Source organism: Pseudonaja textilis, chromosome 2 (assembly GCF_049901715.1).
Source record: "Pseudonaja textilis isolate UNSWEBS1 chromosome 2, rPseTex1.2, whole genome shotgun sequence".
Classification (NCBI taxonomy): domain Eukaryota; kingdom Metazoa; phylum Chordata; class Lepidosauria; order Squamata; family Elapidae; genus Pseudonaja; species Pseudonaja textilis.
Window position 1 is genome coordinate 167,677,599 of NC_141991.1, and position 24,700 is coordinate 167,702,298.

General features: G+C 40.3%; 1 protein-coding gene across 1 annotated transcript in view; it reads left to right on the forward strand.

Annotated features, from left to right (window-relative positions):
• The window catches only part of SLC49A3 (solute carrier family 49 member 3), a 30,971-nt gene that overhangs the window by 921 nt on the left and 5,350 nt on the right, over positions 1-24,700 (forward strand). The window contains exons 2-6 of the mRNA XM_026712743.2: positions 12,084-12,242; positions 14,605-14,824; positions 15,917-15,993; positions 16,108-16,245; positions 18,572-18,688. Of these exons, the coding sequence (XP_026568528.1) occupies positions 12,084-12,242; positions 14,605-14,824; positions 15,917-15,993; positions 16,108-16,245; positions 18,572-18,688 (711 nt within the window). The remainder of the gene's footprint in view (positions 1-12,083; positions 12,243-14,604; positions 14,825-15,916; positions 15,994-16,107; positions 16,246-18,571; positions 18,689-24,700) is intronic.

Sequence of the window (24,700 nt, forward strand, 5' to 3'; positions counted from 1 at the left end):
CGATGGAAGAAACGTGAGAACGTGCGATTCATTTCATGGCTTCCTTCATAGCGATGTCGGACTGAACGAATTGGGTGTCTCTTTAATTAATTAATTCCATTGCTTTTCACTAATAGCCCCTCTATTGATCTTTATAACAACTCCCTGAAGCAGGCTGAAAGATTAACCCAAGTGAAGTTCATGGCGAAGTTTGTTCGTTTGTTTATTTATTTATTTACTTACTTATTTATTTTGATTTGTCAATCGCTTACAAGATAATAGGTATAAGTATAAACATAGTTATGAATACATGAAATGGATACATATAAGAAAAATAAAAAGAATCAATAGGACAGGGATGGTAGGCACCTTGGTGTGCTTATGCATTATTATTTACCCTAATAATTCCCCCCCCCCATCAGATAATCCCCTCATTCAGATAATTCAGATAATCCTCTAGTTCAGTACCCTCCACAACCTTTTTTGGGCATCAGGGACCAGTTCCCTGGAGAGAGTTTTTTCCATGAACCAGAGGGGTTTCGTGTGCTGTTGGCATGTTTGTGTACTGTTTCTGGCATGCCACAGACCTAGGGTTGGTATCCCTGCCATAATGTCATAATAAAAGTTTAAGAATTTTGAAAAGTGGAGATGGAGACATCTGGAAGGCAGTAGGCTTGGAAAACAATAGAATAAGAGGATTTCTTTTGAAATTCTACTGTATTCAATAAGAGCCTTGCTTTATTATAGATTTTACTTATGACTTGGATGTAAAAAAACAAACTGATAAACATTAATTATAAAGAACCTCTGACCATGTGCAGAATGCACTTTCCTTCTTAGTACTTTGAACCCAAGTGAAGGGCAAAGGCTTCACCCACATAATCTAATTCACTTTAAAAGCCAACAGAGACTGAATAAAAGAATTGATTGTTTTGTTATAGCTATTTTTTGTATACCAACAGAGTCTTAATATTCTAAAGATGCTTAATTTTCTGGGATGTGCAGAAGATGGGGAGAAAATAAATCAACAGGATAAGATGTCTTCATTTTGTTTTTCATTTCTGGAATCACAGACGGCTGATCTAACTTATTTAGAAACTTTCCTAGTTTTTTCTTTGAAGAAAATACCAAAAGCTTTTTGGGCGAGAAGCAAAATGTCTTCAAAGGAAAACCAAAAAAGTCCAGTTGCCTCTTGAAAAAGCACCTTTGGGACATGTCTTATTTTATTTATTAAATTTATTTATTTATTAAATTTGTTTGCTGCCCATCTTGCCACATATCTTATTAGTGATATACAAGTTCATTTCATTCCTTGCAAAGTGTAAGACCCAATATTTTTTTGTTTTCAAGTAATCTAAAAGAGCAGCTCTTTCTGCAGCATATAGTTTGCAGTCCAAAATAATATGTCCAATGTCTTAAATGGGTCATGTGCCACAAATGCACAGCCTTTCCATAAATGGAATTCCATGAAAACTTTCATGTCTTATTGTGGAATCCAGTTGTTAGAAGTGATCTATAGAAAAAGCTCTTCTCAGATTTGCATGTAAGCTGTTAGATGCTTTTCTAACTGGAAGGCAGGTATTTGTTGAGCCAGCCACTTCAAAGACTTAGCAAATTTAAGTGCTTTAATATCATCTTAGGCAACCACATCAATGACAGGAGCTTATCGGAAATGTCCCTTGCTGGAGAGTGAAAAAGTGCAATTTCCCTCTGGTCCATGCTTGCAGACTTCCTTAAAAGCAAAGGAATATAAGCCACATTTTGCTGACTCAAGGCAATAGCCCACCTAGCCCAGCCATCTGTAAGATGTGATGCCCAAGCAGATGAATTTAGGAATTGCTAGCTCACCAACACTGCCACTCCCCAGCAGCTGCCATTAAAAGGCCGGTGATTTTGGAGGCAAGATACAGCCACCCAAAGTCAATTCTCCATGAATCAAGCCTTTGAAACTTATTTTAAACTGATGGCCATCATTAGACAGCAGTAGCAAATTCCAGTGTCAATGCCCCATTGTGCAAAGAAGAATGCCCTTTTATCGTGGAGGCAGGATATGCTGGATGAACCCAAGTTCTAAAGCTATGGAGGAGGGAGAAAAACACTAATTTTCATACAGCGATTGTTTGGAGAGAGCCTACACAATCTTTTTAAATTTCTTTTAGTATCATGAAAGGTTTTAAGAGCCCTGATATCAAGAACAATTAAGACTCAAAGCCAGGTTACTTTGGAAGGCACACTCCAGATCCTTCTGGATTACTAAGAGTTCAGTGATTATGGAGTCACTGTACAAGGAGCGTTCTGAATCTCAATTGTCTCATTAATCTAGCTATAAAAATAATCTGTGTAATTAGGTCTGTAGGATCATTGGCTTACAAGGATACACAATACTGCGGCTTGCTTAGCATATGGTTTAAGTGTTTAAACGTGGGTTTATTTGTTAAATGTGTTCGCATTGAGGTATTATGCCACACATGTTGGGATTAATGTTGATTGATGGCTACTTTTCATGTCGTATACATTTAATGAGCATCAATTTAATGTATGAAACAAGGGACACCATATTTATGGATCCTATCACCCAGGGTCTGTCCCTAGGCTTCCATGTCTTCTGAAATTTCTGTGTTCCCACCACTAGCCTTGATCATGGCAATGATTACAGGCATTCATGCGGGACTTCTTTTCGGCCTCTTCAGATGCTTTCCCATGTCTGCATCCTATTTCTGGCTACAGAATGGAAGCTGCTACATTGATTTATACTACTACTGTTCTGCAACTTATCTTTTCCTTTTCGCCAAGGTATCAATCAGCTATCAGCATCAATAGCTGCTGAACATCCACAAAGTAAAGTTTGTTTTCACGTACAAATATGAGCACGTGACTGACTTGTTAATTGACATGTTCAATAGAACTTGGAGCTTTTCAGATGTTGCTTGACTGTAGTTCTTAGCAGTGTGAACTAGCATAGTCAGTTGTGATGATCTGGGGCGTGGCACAAAAGTAACACAGTCAGATATCAGTAGGAGTCCCTTTATTAGCTCCAACTTTGCCCCCAATGTCATGGTTACCTTCTGGTTGGAGAAAAACTCTCCTAGGAACAGCCTTTGGCTACAGAGAATCAAGTCCAAAATGTGGTCAACAAAAGCTGTAACTATAAGTCCAATCAAGGCAAAATGAGGTAATTAGTCCGACAGGAGCAAGAATTCCAGACGTGAAGGCATGGCAAGAACTCAACACGGTTAGGAAGATGCCAGGAACACAGATAAGCAAAGGCAACACAAGATAAACTCACATTTGTTCCCAGCAGCTGCCGCACTCAGCATGCATTTCTTTTAAACTCTCTTCCCAGCTGTGGCTAATAAAGGGAATCAGGGCCCTTTCCTCCCCCATAAGCCACACAACCCACATTGCTCTCTTCTCCATTCCCCCCTGCGTGCCCCAGGATGAAGGGGTGGGTGGACCTGCGTCTTCTTCTGAACTCCCTCTCCCTTGTTCTACCTCTGCCCTGCTCTGCCCAGCCGGACTTTGCCCTTCCCCAGTTTTCTCCCCAGCCAACAGAGCCATACTCCCACTCCCTGTCAGCTGTTCATCTTCCTCCTCAGATTCAGACAGGGGCATGACAGCTAATGGTGAAGGATGCTGGGAGTTGCTATCTAACAATTTCTGGAAGCTCCACAGGTCTCCATTGCTATATAGAAGCAAAATAAAATATATTACCATTAGTTTACAATTAGGGAGTTGGGAAGGCTTCTCTCCCATAAACAGGCTACACAGGTTTTCAGCTTTCTCTAAATTCATTGTAATGGGAAAGAGGAACATTTTAACATCCTATCTGGGATGAAAAGAATTGGAGATTTCCATCCTTTGCTGAAGGGTCATCATTCCCAAACAGCAGCCCTTCAACCTAGACCAGACTGGGATGCTATGAATGCTAATAGTACTTTATTATAAGGTTACAATAACAGAATCTTGTAAGTCTGATTGTACCCTATTTCTTTATCTTCAAAAGAACCAGGAATGTCTGAGACACTTCATCAATTTATGTTTCTGCTTCAGACTCAAATTTCTTTTATCTAACTTGGTTGCGTCTCTTTCCCTTGTTCCTCAAGGTTATACTGATTTCCCATTACAGGTGGATGTGTATTTTGAAATTGCCATAGATAACATTTAGGTCAAATCTTTATTGTAATCATAGACCAACATATATAACATGAAGTTTGCCTTAATGGCTCAGATCCATAAGTTTTGCTATTCTCGTTCTAATAGCAAGCAGCTTAATGCTCTAGGAGTATTTATAAGGAGGGTATGGTGGCAAATCGCTGATGTTCTGACATTTTTTCTAGTCACTTCACATCTCTTCAATGAAACTAATTAAATGCCTAATTAAGACACACAGAGGAGTTGCCTCTCTCCTTATTCCTACAAGTAACATTTCAAAAGAAGTGCAGATACCAAGAAACACCCAGCCAGGCAGGGAGGAGGACTGAAATGGGGAATTAGCCTTGAATCATTGCATGGCCACAGGGGATCCAGGACTCACTCTCCCGCCTCCCCCTTCCACCCCCCGGCCAAGCTCCATGAAACAGATAGATCAACCACAGCCAGCTGTTCGGGCAGATTCCTGTATTATAGGCAGGAAACTAATTAGTTTAAACTCTACACGTGTGGTTCTGGTTGCTTGGGCCTGACAAAAGACCAGTGATGAAAGTAGCAAGAGCTCTTCTGAATTTATTTTCTGAGTCTGCTGCCACCTGTGAACTCATCCAGTGATTCTACTTTCTCCTATATGGGTTCCTACTGGGTTCAAACCTGCAGAAACTAACCCCTCATTACAGAACATAGAGAACCCAGGGAACACAGTTACAGAGCATATAGAACATAGGGAACACAGTTCTGCAACATTTTTTTTAATTGTTTCAGTACTAAAAACCTAGCAATAGGGATTCCACCCACTAATTTTAGAACGCTTTTAAAGGCCTTTATGTAAATCCTGTGTGTTTTAAAAATCCTTGGAAGTTTTCATGTAGACCATATATTCACTAGCCACAGTTTCAGTAATCTCTGGTAGAAATGGGTTTGTCCTTCCCATCCTTCTCTTTAATTGTTTTAAAAAGTTTCTGTAGATACCAATGGGAGTATCAGTGGTAAATTAGATCCTGCTAATCCAAAGTTTCACTAGTGTATTCCAAGCACATGAGATTTTCCCTACTACTCACAAAACGCTACTAGCAGTAAATCAAATCTGCTCAGTTTCCTCTAGAACATCCTTCAACCCATTAGTGGTCAACAGTTGTAGGATAATGGAAGCCTATAAATATTAATTCAAAGGAAGCTGCACTAATTTTATCAGATTTGGGGGGGTGGGGGCGCTAGGCAAAGGAGAATATCCTAAGCACTTGACCTGTGATTTCTTTTTGTGAATTACCATATAGGTCACCCAGTGGTGGGATTCAGTTTTTTTTACTACTGGTTCTGTGGGCGTGGTGGGCATGGCTTGGTCGCCATGGCAGGGGAAGGATACTGCAAAATCTCCATTTCCTTCCCACCCATTAACCTGCTTTCCAGCTCCGTTCTCCTGTGCAGGGCAACAAAAGAAGACCCAGCTAATCAGCTGGGACTCGGGGGGCAGAGAATAGATGGGGGTGAAGCCAGTCAGAGGTGGTATTTGCCGGTTCTCCAAACTACTCAAAATTTCCGCTACCGATTCTCCAGAACTGGTCGGAACTTGCTGAATGCCACCTCTGAGGTCACCAAATTTCACTTCTTGATTGGGAACAGCCCAAAATTGGTTGTAAGATGGGGAATTATAGAAATATTTTAAATAAATAAATAGCAGAAGTGGAAGGGACCTTGGAAGTCTTTTAATCCATGCCCTGCACAAGCAGTAGACCCTATACCATTCTCGACAAATGGCTGTCGAATCTCTTCTTAAAAACCTCCAGTGATAGAACACCCACAAATATGGAAGGCAGCCCATTCCACTGGTTAATTGTCCTTATTGTCAGGAAATTTCTCCTTAATTCTAGGTTGGTTCTCTCCTTGATTAATTTCTATCCGCTGCTTCTTTTCCTTCCTTCAAGTGCTTTGCAGAATAGCTTGTCTGCCTCTTCTTTGTGGCAGACCTCAAATATTGGAACACTGCTGTCATGTCACTCCTAATCCTTCTTTTCATTAAACCAGATATGCCCAAATTCCTGCAAATGTTCTTCATATGCTTTAACCTCCAGCCCCTTAATCATCTTTGTTGCACTTCTCTGCCTTCTTCCTAGAGTTTCAACATCTTTTTATATCATGGCAACCAAAACTGGATGCACTATTCCAAGTGTGGCCTTACCAAGGCATTATAAAGTGGTACTAACACTTCATGTGATATTGATTCTATCCCTCTGTTGATGCAGCCCAGGACTGCTTTGGCTTTAGAGAAGTTCAGTCTAGTGCTAAAGGCACCAAGCTAGAAATCAGGACGATATGAGTTCCAGTCCTATCTTAGGACTGAAAAAAAAAACAGATGAATGATTTGGGGCCAGTCCCCCCTTTTCAGCCCACAATGTCAGGCTGAGCCAGTTGGTCATTTCCTATTGCAACTAATGGATTAACACTTGGCTAATTCCCCCCCACCCCCAAAACAGCAGAACTGCACTCGGAGAGGGGGGGGGGGGAGCTAGAAAGAAAGAAATAAAAATCACCCATTAAATATTCCCTCTTTGCAAACTGTTTTCTCAGTTTCAAATGCTGCATAGTTTATTTGGGGATTATGGTCCTTGAGTCACAATTAGCCCGGCTGGTCCTGTCACTTTGCCTGACCCATTTAAAACTTCATTAACTTCATTTCATTTAGCAGTTTCAGTTCAGAGCTACTTGCACTTTCGATGATGGAGAATGCGGATGTAGGATTTGTATCTAAGAAGGGCTTGTAGATTGACCTTGGAAGGGCAGAAGCTGATGGTCATTGCTGGTTTTTGACAACTGATTCAGACAAACGCAAATGTCGACTTTGGGATTTGTTGTTTCAGATCAGATATACCAATGTATATCTGATATACCAATGTATAAATCCCTAAGTTTTTCAACCTGATGTGACATGGAGAATAATTACTGTTTATTAAATTTTTATGCAACTTGACTCACAGCAACTAATTACTAATTTCACAAAAGGAATAACCATTTACATAGAAGGAAACCAATTCAGTGGTACCCAAGCATGTACCACTGGGTAACTATCCTAGTTTCCTGTACCTGCATCTCTTGAAATCCTGAAGCCAACATCAGAAGTTCTGTTCCAAGTATGTTTGCATGATGTTCAAAAGAAGGCTTTTCCAAATGAGGAATACCTTATAGTTATTTTATTTTTTGTCTTACAGTATCTTTTAATTTGAGCATTTAAATTCAGTTTATCATTTTACCAGCAACTTCTTCGTAGTAGTAGTAGTAGTAGTATCTCTCCCTAAATCTTTTTTTAAAATGGCAGATGAAATAAACTTAAAAGATACATGGAGAGAAAGAAATTCTAAAACTAAACAATACACCTTCTACTCAAATGGACACTTATCATGGTCCAGAATAGATATGATATGGATGTCAACAGAATTAATAACTAATATTCAAGAAATAAATATTGAAACAAGTACTTGGGCAGATCACAATCCAATGACAATTAAATGGAAAGGACAAAGAAGAAGATCTAGATGGACGTTAAATAATACAGTGGATGGAGAAAGAATTGGCCTTTTTCTTTGGAGAAAACAAAAAAGAAGACATATCAATCCAGAATGTATGGGATACAATGAAGGCATATGCCAGAGGCTTGATAATAGACTATACAAGGAAAAGAAATACCATGAAAAGATCAGCCTCTAAGGCTTTAGAAGATGAGTATAAAGGACTTGAAAAAGAGCTACAGAAAATGCCACAGAAAAAGGACATTAAAAATGGATATAACCAAATATAAAATGGGCCTAATAGAAAAAGAAGAATTAGCACAAAAAATTAGAGGTGCCAAACAGAACTATTATGAAGATGCAAATAAACCAGGTAGATGGTTAGCATATAAATTGAGAAAGGAGAAAGAATCAAGGAAAATATTGCAATTAATAGATGACCAAGGCCAAGTTTGCTATGGTAGTAAAGAGAAGAAGGAAATTATTTGAGATTTTTATGGGAAACTATACACACAAGAGAATATTGATGAGGAAAGAGTTAAACAGTATTTATGGAATGCTAAATTACTCCAGATACCTAAAGAGATTGAAACAATGTTAGAAAGCAATATAACAATGATGGAGTTAACTGAAGCACTTAAGAAACAAAATAATGGAAAGGCACCAGGCCCAGATGGACTTCCAGCAGAATTTTACAAAACATTACAAGAATCATTGAATTTTCCATTGCTAGAAGTTATGAATGAAGTTATGTTAAAGAAGAGGATGCCTAAATCATGGTCAGAAGCCTATATTACACTTATTCCTAAAGAGGAGACCGATCCATTACAAATCAAGAACTATAGGCCTATCTCCCTATTAAACACAGATTATAAAATCTTTTCTTCAATATTGGCAGAAAGACTTAAAAAAAATATTTAAATAATTTTATCCATCCTGACCAAAATGGATTTCTGCCAAAGAGACAAATCAAAGACAATATGAGAGTAATCTTGGACACTTTGGAATACTACGAGGCACATCCCGAAAAACAAATGGCTTTGATATTTCTAGATGCACAGAAGGCATTCGATAATGTGAATTGGCGATTCATGTTATTACTGCTGGAACAGATGGGCTTTGCTAGAAAATTTATTCAATAGAAGCTATCATAAGCAGACGGCAAAGGTAATGATAGAGGGAGAACTGACAGAATCTATCAATATAAGAAAAGGAACAAGACAAGGGTGCCCACTATCACCTTTGTTGTTTGTGTTAACCTTCGAAGTGTTAAACAGAAATATTAGAGATGAAAAGAATATAAAAGGGATGAAAATTTAAAAGGAAGAATTTAAGTTGCAAGCATTTGCAGATGTTCTGGTTTTTATTTTAGAAGACCCACTAGAAACAGCACCAAAATTGATAGAAAAGATAGAGATATATGGAAAGGTGGCTGGTTTGAAAATAAATAAAGATAAGACAAAGATCTTGACAAAGAATATGCTATCAGGGCAAAAGGAAGAATTGGCAGACCTATTGAAAATTCAGGTCACGAATAAGATCAAGTACTTGGGGATATACTTGACAGCAAGATGTAGTACATTAAAAGAGAATAATTATATTAAACTTAAACAGCAGATAGCGCTAGATTTGGCGAAATGGGAAAATTTACAACTGTCATTAATAGGGAGAATATCAACAATCAAGATGAATATATTACCCAGAATTTTATATTTGTTTCAGACAATTCCAATTAGGCTTGGAAAAGACTACTTTGAAGATTTAAATAAAATTGTGTTGAAATATATATGGCAAGGTAAGAAAGCGAGAATAAAGTTAAAACTTTTGCAAGATGCTAGAATAAGAGGAGGATTTGGTTGCCTAATTGGGAGTTGTATTACGAAGCTACAAATTTGATGTGGGTTAAGGAATGGATAACATTAAGAAATACTAGATTGTTGACATTAGAAGGACATGACCTGTTGTTGGGGTGGCATGCTTTTTTATGGTATAAAGGAACTAAAACACAGGGGTACTTTAAAAGACATTATATACGGGAGTCTCTGTGGTTAAATTGGGAGAAGATTAAAAGACGATGTTATTTGAAAATTCCAGTCTGGTTATCGACTATTGAAGCATTTTCTTATCCTATAATATACAAAAAGGAACAAACAGTTAGATATAGCGAAATATTGAATGAAAAGGGTGAACTTAAATCTATACAAAAACTAGAGGAACAAGGTATAAAGATGAATTGGTTTTCATATGCGCAAATACATTCAAGGTATGATAAAGATTCTAAAACAGAAGGTTTCTATGATAAACTGACTTAGATAAGATTTTGACAGGTACTGATGAAAAGGTGATTAAAAAATTGTATGGATATTTATTAGAAATTAAACTAAAAGAAGAACAAGTTAAAGAAACTATGATTGCTTGGCGGAATAATTTTGGATATGGGATTGATCTAGAGAAATGGCAAAAATTGTGGTCTCAAAATTATAAAATGACAACGTCAACAGCATATAAAGAAAATTTGTATAAGATGTTTTACAGGTGGCACTTTCCCCCGACAAGAATAGCAAGAATGTTCAAGAGTAAATCCGAAAAATGTTGGAAATATCATCAGATACCTGGCTCATATTACCATATGTGGTGGACTTGTGTGAATTGTCATAAAACAAATTAAGTAAAATATCATTTTGGAAAACATGAATAAATAAAAGTATAGTCAAATGATTGATTAATAATGATATTAATGTATTTAATATATTGATTGAAAATACAAGATCATATGCAATGTAATTATAATTGAAGACTATGAAATGGAAGCACAAAACAATTTGTAAACCAACCGGTACACTGTATGTACATATATGGAAGATGACTTGATGTTTTTATGTTTTGTTTGTTTATGTTTATTTTAGAAACCAATAAAAAAAATTATTTAAAAAAGGATAAAATAAAAAAAGAAGTATTCTACTCTTAATAAGGAATGTATGATAAGGACATCTGATTTCTAGAAAAATGTCTGAAAAAATATAGGGATATTTGTTCATCAATATGATTTTAGTTACTAATTTAAAGAAATAGGGAACAGCTTTTACCACACAGCGGTTTCCTTCCTCAGTTTGTTTGTCCCCACACATATGCTGATGCTTCCCTTGATAATATATGATGTATTTTGTATAATTCTCTGTGCACTTGTACTTATATTCAGTGTGTCCATAAACATTTTGTGCAGTTGTATATGTTCATATATGTGCAGTCACACTTATCCTTGTGTGCTCGTGTACATACATTTTGTTGTGTTTTCCATTGACATATTCATAGATGCCTTGCATATTTGTATACATATATTTATATTTTACTGTTGTATTACACTTCTGGTTGAAGGCTAACTGCATTTTGTTGCCTGTATCCATGGCAATGACAATAAAGTTAAATCAAATCTAATCTAATCTAATCTAAATTTCTGTGCGTAGAGACCTGCCTATTTTCAGATTGCACTTATAGTCTAGAACCAAAATTCTGATGCAAAAAAATAATAATAATGTACTGGATAAGGCATCTCTGAGTTTCAAAATCTGAATGATCACCATATGGTAGCAGCAAAATTGAGACATTGCTATTCTTTGGGTCCTTCTAGCAGCCTTTTAGATTTTTTTGCTACCTGGATATGACCTGCCTGTCCTTTGCCAACTAATTATCGGGAATATTCTGTCTATACTTGTATAGGATTTCAGGTAAGAGTTCTATTTTGATTGCAGTTGGTTTCCACTCTCTCTGGATTTGAATAGGGCATTGAGACCAGTTTTTTTCAATTTAGGCTTCCATAATGCTCGGTGACCATTTTATGTTTGTAATTAATACATTTTAAGGTTGTTGAAAAGTTACTTTTAAATAATTTGTCCAGAGTTGTATTTCTTTTTGTGGTCAACTGTCTTCAGCACTTTCTTCACAGAGCTGTTGAATATTCATCCAAAAGAAACTGATGATGATGATGATAAATGACATAGGGTGCTTGAAAATGTTGCATTATATTTTGTTATGTTATTATATTATATACAAGAGGTAAGAAACCATAGTACACATAGCTTAGAACAGGGGCGTCAAATTCAAGGCCTGCGGGCTGGATCTGGCCCATGAGGTGGTGTGCTTAGATTTAGCCTGCGGGGTCGCCCTGGAAACAGAGAAGGACTGGCCCACAGTGCCTCTGTCAGCCAAAAACTGAGCCTGGGGAGGCCGCCCGGGCCACCATAGATGCCCCAGACACAAATGACATTGAGCTGGCCACGCCCATCTGGCCATGCCCCTCCGCCCCCCCCCCAGGTCAAACACAACCCTGATGTGGCCCTCAATGAAACTGAGTTTGACACCCCTGGCTTAGAAGGTGCCTAAATTTTAGTACTCACAAACAAGGATACCTGAATGTTTTAAGCATGTTTTGTTCTTCTCGTTTCCTTTCTTTAGCTATGGTTGACGTTTGCTCCAGTGGCTGACATAACAGCTGAACGATTCAATACCTCACTGGATATGGTCAACTGGCTCTCCATTGTGTATTTTGTGGTATCAGTTCCTGTGGGGCTTCTAGCAATATGGATTCTGGACACCATCGGACTCAGATGCGCTGTAAGGAGAACGGAAAGGAGCCCGAGTCGCTTTCTTCCTATCGTGATCTTCAGAATGGGTTTTGAGGATTTTCCCAAAAATTGGTGGGGTCTGCTTCACTGGAAAATCAGAACTGGCCAATGAGCTCCCCCAAAATCAGATAACTCACTTTTCACTGCTGACCCTACACAACTGGAAGCCATGACACTGAGATATGTGGTAGATTGCAAGGTAGGGAGACAGCAGTGCACACCACGAGACGTTTGACATAAAGGAAGGGAGAGATGGATGCAACATGAAGCGTAATATCATATGTGCTTTTTCTTTACATTAAGAAAGAAAAGAAATTTAAATTCAGATCTGGTTTGGATTTTTTCCTCCACTCAGTTTTCTGATGAAACAGGTCTCACTGCGTGTTTGTATGCGCACATGCAAACATACTGAAGTTTAGTTCAGGGGTCTCCAAACCTGACAACTTTAAGTGGACTTCAATTCCCAGAATTCTAGGAGTTGAAGCCCACAAGTCTTAAAGTGGCCAAGTCTGGAGACACCTGATTTAGTTCATGAGAGGAATGTGTTACGGATATTCATTGCAACTGGGAGAGTGGAGAAAGTCCCGCACTTCAAACCTGAATCACATCAAAAAGCCCCCGACTAAATACTCAAAAACTGCTACTTTAATACTGGAATGTTAAAATATCAAGGTTCTAGTTTGTCATTTCCCAACCTGGTGGTTTTTATATATGTTGGGATTTCTGTGCACAGAATCACAGCCAGCATAGGATGGATAGACGTTCTGGGAACTAGAATCTCAAGATAGGTGCAGCGCAATAGACTCAATAAAGTATTAACATGATGCATTTATTTATTTATTTATATATTTGGTTGGTTGGCTTACAGTATTTATAGCCTATCCTGTGTTTATAGCCTTTAGGGGGTACAAATATGGACATAATAGTTGAAGACCTCACCTAGTTTTGACCTTCGGTGTACATCCTGAAAGATGTGATAGGATCCTTTGTACATGTATTCTTCAGCAGCCAGGGATATGGGGATTTTCCCATGGAGCTGGAAAATGTTATTTTCAACATGCCCAGGACACAGTATTGCACAATCTTTTAAAATGACTTTAAGGAAGTTTTGTGCGCATGTTTGTTTAGCAGTAACATTGTGATCTGGGTTTGCTGCCATTTCTTTTCTGCCCATGGGTTTGGAGTTGGAGTCTTCCCATATGATTTCACTGTGTTTGAAACTGATCATTGATAAGGTAAAAGTAAAGGTTCCCCTCGCACATACAGGCTAGTCATTTCTGGCTCAAGGGGCAGTGCTCATCTCCGTTACAAAGCCGAAGAGACAGCGTTGTCCAAAGACATCTCTGTGGTCACGTGGCCGGCATGACTAAACACCGAAGGTGCACGAAACGCTGTTACCTTCCCACCAAAGTGGTCCCTATTTTTCTACTTGCATTTTTACATGCTTTCGAACTGCTAGGTTGGCAGAAGCTGGGACAAGTAACGGGAGCTCACTCCGTTACACAGTGGTAGGGATTCAAAATGCTGAACTGCCGAACTTTCTGATCGACAAGCTCAGCATCTTAGCACTGAGCCACTGTGTCCCTTGATCTTTGATAGTCAACGTATAACTTTGCCTTGGAGATGCCTTGATAGCTGTTCATCCCACTGCAAATTCTGTATTTTTGGACAGAGCCTGCTTGCAGCTAACACTATACTTTTGGGTTTATTTACACAATTGCAAATGGCATTGATCCAGCTTCAGTTGAGCAAGGCATCCTGCATGCGCATGGTCTCTTTTTCACTAATATCAAAAATATGTCTATTGAGAATAATCTGGGAGTGTCTTGACATTTTAGGACCATGGACAGCGTCCAGCACCTTACCAACTTCCATGTAATTCTGTGAGGGGGATGTCATTCCTTGAATGCTTTACGTACAGTGATGTACTGATACTGGTTTATAAAAGGCAATTGTTAAATTTTCTGGAATTTTACAAGCCAGTTGAGCTGCAAAAGCCTAGGATACCAATCAGTTATTTGGCAGCTAGTGGCACGGCAGAGGCAGAGCTAGATAAGATGGTAGTTATACAATTTATCAGCATGCCACTTGTTTAATTAGCACCACCTACTTGAATTTATGCTGGGTGAGACAGAATATCCCTGCCCATCTTCCAGATTCTCTGCTTCACCATGGGCTAGCAGTCTCATGCTATTTAATATAAAGATTAGGCAGCCTTCTATTAAGTACTTGATTGCACACTTGGAAATATAACTCAGGAGGGCCTTTTTAGCAATGTTACTCAGTCTTATGACCAGGTCATGGAAGACTGATTCATGCTAACACTGGCTGTGTGGCTTTTTCTCTTGCAGGTGCTACTCTGCGCCTGGCTCAACATGGTGGGCAGCATCATTCGTGCTTTCAGTGTTATCGATAGCCTGAGCTTAGGCTCCCTAAACTACGTCTACCTTCTTGTAGGACAGTGCCTCTGTGCTGGGGCCCAGCCACTCATCATCTTTGCACCAACCAAGCTAGCAGCCCTATGGTTCCCTGAAGACCAACGAGCCACAGCCAACATGATTGCCTCTATGTGTAAGTAATTAAGCCGGCATTGGTTATTCCACAGCTGATGCAGTAAGATGGGAGCCCTGGATTTCCGATGTCACTTTTCTTGGGGGAACACAATGCTTTCTCTGTTGAGGTTTCCATTGTCAGTGCACGAGTTTGTTACTAGCTTACTGGACAGGGCTGTTTTGTGAAGATGTACGTACTAGACTTTTGAACTATGTAAGTAGGGTGGAGAATCTGTGGCTCTCCAGATGTTGCTGAAGTAGGACTTCTAGTGTTTCTCACCGCTGGCTATGCTGAGAGATAGAAATTGCAGTTCACTAATGTCTAGAACAGCGTTTCTCAGCTTCAGCAATTTTAAGATATGTGAACTGCAACTCCCAGAATTTAAAATGAGAAAGGTTAAGCATAACTCATCTATATTCATGAGAGAGAATGCCATCTGGCATTCTAGGTATACCTATACTATATTTTCCAGAAATCATGCTGCTAAGTAAATTGAGTTGAATATTAATTTTATTTAATTATTTCACGGTATCTTACCTAAGCAGTTCTCATTGACTATGAATAAATGAATAATTCTCCTTAGGAAGAACAAAAAAAAAGATGATATATCAATGTCCTGATACATTCTGTAGGTAGGATCTCCCAGAATTGGCCACACAACATTTGAATGTCAAATCATGACTAAAACTGAAAACCATCTTCCTCGTTTGCTAGTTGTCTATTGAAGGGCTCTGCCTGATTTGTTCAGCCTTCGACCTGAAAAATTATTGTTCGATCACAAGGGCTGACTTGATGAGTTAGGCGCCTCAGCCCCTTTCTCACATGTGGCACAATTGAGAAAGCTCTTCGCCTGCCATTGATGAGAATCCTAAAGCCCATTTAGAGGGGTTTTTGAAAAATGAGGCCACCCCAAGATTCCCATTTCTCAGTTTGCTTTCTTTCTAGCGAAGCAAAAGCTCCCAACAAAAGGCTTCTGAAGAGATTGTGGCTTCATGTATGGAACAGATAGGGATTCTACTTGTTCTCCTGTCAATGTTGAATGTGTTCCAGTTACTTTGGTGAAATCATATCCAATCATCTCTTTTTTTTTCTTTTTGCATTTCCGTTTAGCCAATCCATTGGGCATGCTCATAGTTAACCTATTGTCACCGACAATTGCTCCAGAAGTGAAAGATATCCCTTTACTGGTAAATGATCATGAAATTTCACGTAGTATTGAGCACGAGGTTATCTGTTTTTGGGGAGGCAAATTGCAGAATTGCTGATGTTTTTTAAAAATTGGCCGGGTGCCTGTTTTACAGGTTGGGGTGTCTGCAGCGCCCGCGATCCTTGGCTGCCTCCTGTCCACTGTCGGCGTTTGCAGTAGTGTCCCTCCAACTCCCCCGTCAGCGAGTGCTGACCATTTAAACTCACCAACTTTCTGTGAAGGTTTGAAAATGGTAAGATGCAAGCAAAGCAAAGGAATAAACTGGGGGATTGCCCCTGTAGTTACAGGTAGTTCTTGGTCAAGAAATATTCAAAGTTGTGATGCATTTCCCCCTGCCCCACAAAAGGGAATTTCGACCAGGGGTGGGATTCAACTGGTGTTACTACCAGTTCAGGGACTACATTTTGCTGTGCGCGTGTGTAAAACAACCTTAGGCTGTGCCGCCCGGACAGCTGAAAAGCATTGCGTGCAGATGCGCAGCGTTTGAAAAGCCTCTTTTTTCCTGCTTTTTCAGCCTCAGCTATGCCACGCAAAGCAACTGAGGTTGAAAAAGCAGGAAATAAAGGACAGGTAAGAGCCCGGGCGGGCAGGCCGGCCAAACAGCAGCAAACACAGAACCGTTTTGGTGTCTGCTGCTCTTCAGAGCTACCGGCTCCATAGAACCGGTAGCATCCCACCCCTGCTTTCGACCCGTTACAAGAGCCACCCATCTGTCATGTGATCGCATTTGGATACTGGGCAAGCAGCCCATACGTACAGCCAATGGCAGAGTCTCCTGCTCACGTGACTGCAATTTGTGAGGCATTTTTTTTGTGCTGGAAACCAAAAAGACGGTTTGGCCGTTTTCTTCCAGTTTAAAAAAAAAAGAACAGCCATTGCAAACAGTGGGTTCACTTAGCGACCATGGTGTCTGTATCAGAGTTTCAAGGAACAGTCCCATAGCAAGCAAAACTCCGAGGCAGGTGGGCCTTTCCCCATAGTGAAAGGGAATAACCCTCTTATGGTACAGAGTAGCCTCCCCTGCCTGCTAGGGAAAGTGCATCCAGTCTTTCACAAAAGCCATCGGTAGGCTCCCTGATTAGACCGGTAGATTGGGAAGCCCCAAAACCAATAGCGGTGCGTTGGGAGACATATTATGAGATTTAAAAAAGGTTCTGGATTCAAAATGGCTCAGGAGTAGACTGCAGTACCTGGTGCAGTAGAAGGGATACCCCTCCTCTAGGAGGCCACTTGGGTCAAGAGCAGAGGTGGTATTCAGCAGGATCTGACCAGTTCTGGAGAACTGGTAGCGGAAAATTTGAATCATTCAGAGACCTGGAAAATACCACCTCTGACTGGCCCCGACCCCATCTCTTCTCTGCCTCCCAAGTCCCAGCTGGCTCTTCTTTGGTTGCCCAGCACAGGAGAACAGAACTGAAAAGCAGGTTAGTGGGGTGGGGAGGGAATGGGGATTTTGCAGTAACCTTCCCCTGCCATGCACACGAAGCCATGCCCACAGAACCGGTAGTAAAAAAAATTTCGAATCCCACCACTGGTCAAGAGCTGGGATGTAAAGGCGCATAGGTTAATCAAGCAGTTCCATGATGGGTACCCCCAGAACTTAATGACTACTACATTCATTTGCAAAAAAAGGTTATAAAATCAGGTGTGCGTGGGGTGGGTGTGTGTCGCATGATGGCCCCCTGAATGACTGGCACAATTTACTACTGTAATTCTGGGCTCTATTACAGTCCAGGTTGCTGTCAAGGGCTATTATCTGTATATACGGTTGCCCTGAACAGCCAGATGGATGGTATATAAATTTTGTGCGCATGCGTGTGTGTGTGTAAAACCAAACCTAGGTTATATGGTAACAAAAAAAGTATCCTTCTTGCTAGGTAGCCTGGTTGACTACCTTTGTCGGTGTTTAAGGAATCAGTCCATGACTGGAAACTAATCAAAGAGAGAAACAACCTGGAATTAAGGAGAAACTTCTTAACAGGGAGGACAATTGACCAGTGGAACAGCTTGCCACCAGAAGTTGTGGGTGCTTCATCACTGGACAGCCACTTGTCTGAAATTGGGATAGAGCTACAGCAGGGGACTGGACTAGAAGACCTCCAAGGTCCCTTCCAGCATCTATTCTGCTCTATTCTACTCTACTCTATTTCTATTCCGTTCTATTCTGTGCTGAATGAGACCAAAGGCCTTTAGGAGTCGATAAAATGCCTAGTGGTGTCTGCAGTAGAAGCAGGGTGGTCAGCACAATGGAAGCAGAAATGGCACACTGTGTGCCGTGACATCCCTTGCACACATTAAAGTGGCATTCCTCTGGAACTCAAACACTGTGTTTCTGAACATTAGCCTTGCAAATCAGAAGTCCTGAAACACAACATGCAAATCCAGCAACACCTTTGAATTAGTTTTATATTTGTAATTGTAATAATAAGCCGCCCAGAGTCATTGTAAAGTGAGATGAGTGGCATATCCATTTTAATATTGAAATAAGTAAAACTTCTACTAGCACCTTGGATAATGTGCTGTGTTTTGACAACTCTCTCTTACTGCCCTTGCTCCAGCTCAGCCGAAATAAGCCTTACATCATCCTGAACCTCTGCTTTGGCACGGGGATAGCACTCTTCACATGTCTCAGTTCTCTGTTGGAACAGATCCTCTGCGTCAATGGATATTCCAACGTAAGTCCCTTCTTCTTTTTATGTGTCTGTGCCAACATGGCATTGATTGGCAGGAGAAGCTAAGACAACCCGGGAACTTGGAGAGGTTGGGTTGTGAGATAAGGAAGCAAGCTATCACATGCTGTCTGGTGCAAATAACCAGGCCCATGCCTGTGGAGTTCAAACTGACTGCTTTATTGTTGTGTGCCTGTTGCACAGGAATCTCCCCAGACTTGACAGCTTTCGCCTGGTAAAGACTAGATAAGGTTTAAAGGTATTCAGTGGGAGTTCGACCTTTGCCCCTCTTGTATTTACTTCATGGGTCCAGACTAATTTCCTGCTTCAGCCCTCTCACCAACTTGGAAGGTTTCTTTCTAATACATGGCAGTTGCAGAAGCAGTGCAGGTAGAAAACTAGGAAGTACTTTTTTCTCATGCTGAAACGTGTGATGAATGGTTGCACGGGCTATGTCCTCTCCAAATTGTCCATGCTCCCTCGGGACATTTAATTTGAAGAGTCTGGCGGGGAAAGGAGAATGGGAGACTTACCCTGACCCTTGAAAGGCACTTATTAAGTTTGGTTCTGTTCTTCTGTTCTTATTCTTCTGTTCAGTTGCATAACTGGCCTGCCTCGAACTGTGAGATGAGTGGCATATAAATACGATAAGCAAATAAATAATTTCTTTAAGATGATACATCAGCAGTAGAGGGCAACCATAAGAGCAGAATTAGATAACTTGTATGTTGGTAATAGTTAATAGTGTCAAATTGTTCAACAATAAAGCAAAACAAAACCAATCAGGTCTTCTATTGGAAAAATATTTTATTTTATTCCGAAAACCACCAAGGGTCTCCTCAGTTTCTTTTTTCACATAAAAGGCAGGAAATGCATCTCCACAGCTCTAAAAGTTATTTGCAGTCAAATTGTTGGCTTGTTTGCTTTATGGGTCCCCTATAGACCTTCCTATATAGGCTGATAGAAGTAGGGCACACATAGTCTAACAGAGCTGTGTTTCAGAGCTCCAAAATGCATATCCAAGGTTATTCTGAGGCTTGAAGCTGGCCAAATGAGGGTTGAGGAAACAGCCTGCTTATTAATTTTCAATTACTGGCTTAAATGACATGATTTCCCAGTAGAGTTGATCTCATTTCTTTTATTGAATAAATTCCAATCCACTTGGGCTCAGACAATTGTTAGGAAACTTCCATCGTGCGGCCTCCCTCTTGATTTCCTACATTCTGTCAAATTTGCACAAGCTGAGAGAGTTATCGGAAAAAGGCCTTTTGATACTAAGAGACCTTATACCGAAGTATATCCAAATATACTTTGATCAGCCTAAATAGAAACCAGGTAATTATATCCATTTACTAATCTCTCCATTTCAACAATAGTTTTCCTTCTGATTCAGATGCTCAAAGCTAGTCAAACCTGTTCTCATGCAGAACAGGTTCGGTTCAGTTGATGGACTCAGATGAATGCACCTTCACGCATGGACACAACCTCTGTAAAGAACCTCAAGTATTTATTTTCCCTTTGTTGTTGCTTGTTAACTTTTTCTTACCAAGAAAAGCTATACAGTATTACACCTACTGTAGCAAGATTTTGATGACCTCTAGTCTCCATGAGTAACCTCTTCGTATTTACTCTAATATTTGGTCCTGCATGAACGAACTATTCACTGTAACTTATTACTGAGTTTTTAGATCGCTAGGTTTTATAGTGCAATTCTTTTTTACATTGTTAATTTACTGGTTTACAACAGACTGAGAATCTAGTTTTAGAATTTAGAGTTAGTATTTAGAAGTTTTAGAATTCACTTATCATTAATTTTGGGGAACGTCTTTAGACCATGTGTCCTTTAGTTCCTAATTTGCATTTCAACAGTGCAGTTCTGCATTGGGTTACATACTTTAAATACATTACATTTACCAGGGTGAATTTTGTTATAGCTTGTTTTAAGCTGGTCACGTTCACTGGCTGAAATGAAATGCATCTTCTCGTATTGATTAAGTGATTTTTGCCACACACACCCCCATCCTGTGAATTTGGGCACTCCGATTTTAATTGATGTCTTGTTTCACCCGAGAGTAAGACCTTGTCTGAGCATTTGAAACGCTGGTTTTCCACCTGCAGAAATTCCAGGGATGGAATAAAAACATCCAGCACAGCTCTTAATCAGCATACTGTACATCTGAAAGCCAATTAGATCTGGCTGGCCCACCTGAACATTTGTACCTTCACAGTTATTTCCCCCCCTTTGAATTAGAATTAAAATGAGAAGAACTTTATTGTCATTGTATGAGTACAACGAAACTGTGGATGCACCCCAGCAACTGTTCGCAATACAATAAAACCAAAGCATTTAAAAATGAAGATAAGAAAGATAGAGTACTCACGTCTCCATTTGCAATGTGAGAGTACAATATCTACGAATATACACAAAATGTACATCCAACACTGACTGTAACGCTTAGCCGAGTATAATACACAAGAGATGGATTGTATGTACTGCAATATGTTATTATACATCTGAATGGGGTATGGAGATTTCACATCTTTTCACATCTTAATGAGGTAGTGACTTCGTGTTTATTTGCGGTTCGGATGGCCCAGGGAAAGAAACTATTTGTTAGTCTAGTGATGTGGGATTTTATTGACCTAAAACGCCATCTAGACGGCAACAGGTCAAAAAGATAATTGCCAGGGTGTGAGGGGTTTTCTATAATGGTCTTGATTCTGCTTTGGCAGCGGGACCTGGCTAAGTCTTCCAGGGAGGGCAGAGGGCAACCAATGATCTTTTGAGCTGTATTTATCACCCGTTGTACAGTTTTCCTGTCCTCAACTGTGGAGCCTGCATACCACACATCCAGACAATATGTCAGAGTGCTCTCCACAGAGGCTTTATAGAAAGCCAGCAACAGCTTCTTATCCAGATTGTTTTTCCTGAGAACCCGCAGGAAGTGCGGCCGCTGCTGAGCCTTCGTCACTATGGCCTTGGTGTTAGGGGACCAGGAGATATCAGCTGAAATATGGATGCCAAGGAATCTGATCATAGGGACATTTTCCACTCGTTCTCCGTTGATGATGAGTGGGGCATGGTCCTGTCCATGTTACCTGAAGTCCATAATCAGTTCTTTAGTTTTATGGACATTCAGTGACAGATTGTTCTTTGAACACCAGATAGACAGGTTCTCTACTTCTTCCCTATATGCTGTCTTCATCCTCTCTGGAGATGAGATCAATCACGGTCGTGTCGTCCGCAAACTTTATGATGTTGTTTGTTGCGTGGCTTGGTGAGCAGTCAAAGGTGTACAAGGCATATAGCAGGGGGCTCAAGACACAACCCTGGGGGGAACCAGTACTGAGTGTAATAGTGGAAGAAAGGTGGGGGCCAAGTTTAACAGACTGTGGTCTGTTTGTCAAAAAAATCTTAATCCAAGAGCACGTGGGGGTGGGGACCTGCAGATTATACAGTTTGGTTACTAGTATATCTGGGATGATAGTGTTAAACGCAGAGCTGTAGTCCACAAAGAGCATCCTCACATGGCTCTGTTTGTTCTCCAGATGACTCAGTGCTCTATGAAGTGTGATGGCCACAGCATCCTCTGTAGATCAGTTTGCTCTATAAGCAAACTGATGTTGATCAAAGGAGGGCGGGAGGTAGTCTCTGATGTGCTGTGCAACTAGTCACTCAAAAACCTTCATAACGGAGCTTGTTAATGCTATGGGCCTATAGTCATTGAGAGTGTTTATATTTGTTTTTTGGGGAATGGGGATGATGGTTGCAGCCTTCAGGCATTGTGGGATGATGGCATGTGTTAAAGATAGATTGAACAGCTCTGTAAGTATTTCTGCCAACTGGTCAGCACACGCTTTAATTACTGCACCAGGAATGCCATCAGGCCCTGCAGCTTTCCTGGGATTTACTGCTCTCAGTGTTTTTCTCACCTCATGCACCTGAAGAGAGAGAGGTGCAGCGTCATGGTCCTTGTGAGGCAGTATGTCCAGGTTCTTGGTGGTCTCAAAGCGTGCAAAAAAGCTCTTTAGTTCCTCTGCCAGAGTGCTACTGCTCTCGCTGTTTGTTGGGTCCTGGCCTTTATAGCTGGTCAGGGCCTGTATCCCCCTCCACATCTGCCATGGGTCACTGTCAGTAAAGTGGCCCTCAACCTTCCTCCTATACATCTCCTTAGCATGTTTGATGCCCCTTCTCAGCTCAGCTCTGGCAGTGCTGTACTGTGAGGTGTCACCTGCTCTAAAAGCCAGATCACGGGCCCTGATGAGAGCCTAGACTTCGCTGGTCATCCAGGGTTTCCTGTTTGGGAAGGTCCGTATGCGTTTGTCCACAGTGACATTTTCTACACAGGTCTTCATGTAGAAAAGCACAGTCTCTGTGTATAACTCAAAGTCCTGTTGTTTGAAGATGCTCCAATGTGTGCAGGAAAAACAATCCTGAAGCTGAGAGAGGGCATTTTCAGGCAAGCATCTAATAGTTTGACTGCTAGGTTTTTTTTCTCTTCTTAAGGGGAGTGTAGGCTGGTAGTAAAAGCAGGGTGAAATGGTCTGATTGTCCTAAGCGGGGAAGAGGTTTTGCTCTATAAGCATGCTTAATATTTGAATATACATGATCAAGTGTGTTTTTTCCCCTGGTTGGGCACTTAACATGTTGGTAAAGTTTGGGGAGCACAGTTTTTAGGCATGCTCTGTTGAAATCCCCAGCAATGATGTGAACGCCCTCAGGATGAGCTCTCTGTTGCATGGTAATTATGTCTTGAAGGTGACTGAGCGCCATGCTAACATTAGCATCTGGAGGTAAATATACAGCAGTGATGGTAATTACTGTTAGCTCCCGTGGCAGATAAAATGGTCTACACTGAACAGTCATGGCCTCTAAATCTGGTGAGCAATGGCTGTTTGTTATTTTACTGTTTGTGCACCAGTCTTTACGTACATAAATAATTAGGATCCCTCCCCTTCTCTTACCAGAAGCTATATTGCGATCTTGACGGTGCAAGATCCGGTCCGCTAGTTCTACTTTGTAAGCTGGCAAGAGATCTAACTTCAATAACCGCTCCCAAATTCAGGGAAGACATTGGAAGGGCATTATATCTCAGCCATGGAATTCTGGGAATTGAAGTTCACACATCTTAAAGTTGCCAAATTTGAGAAAACATTGATTTAAATAAATAACTTCTGCCATTGAGGTGAAGTTATCGAAACATTAAGGAGTATTTTGTTAGATTGTCTTTACTGCCAAAGATTCCTGGTTGCAGCCAATAGCCCACCATCTACTCAGCTGAATTCATTTTATTTGCAGTTATTATTGTCTAATCGCTGTGACTTTTATTTCTCTGGTTGTGGTTAAGTTTTGCTTAACTAATGTATTTGCGAAATAGAATTCTGATAATATCGGTTTAATTGCATGAGCACTTTTGTTATCAAGTTTTTCTCCTTTTTTGTCAATGTCATAAAATGTATTGTATGGAGTATTATATTATATTGTGCTCAGAAATTGTGCCACATGTTTCAGCTGTGTGCCCTGCATTTCAAAATCACCCATAAAATGAAGATCCAAAGTTTCCCTCAAAAGATAATATCTAGCCTTTCCAGTTCTTAGGACATTAAAACTGGGAGGTTAACCACAGATCACTTAGCTGAACCCAGGATCTCTCTTGATAATCAGTTATAAGACTTATGAGGCTTCTATTTTCCTTTTGAATTTCCCCTAATTTCCGGGTTTCAATATATTACCAATATCACTAACTTGAATTACTGAACTCATTCTTCTAGATGTATTATATACGTACAGAGATACACATTTAAATAGCAATTGCACTTAGACTTATTTACCGCTTCATAATGCTTTACAGCCCTCTCTAAGCAGTTTTGAGTCAGCATATTACCCCCCACAATCTGGATCCTCATTTTACTGATCTCAGACAGATGGAAGGCTGTGTCAACCCTGAACCAGTCAGAATCGAACTCCCGGCAGTCGGCAGAATTAGCCTGCAATACTGCATTCTAACTACTGCACCA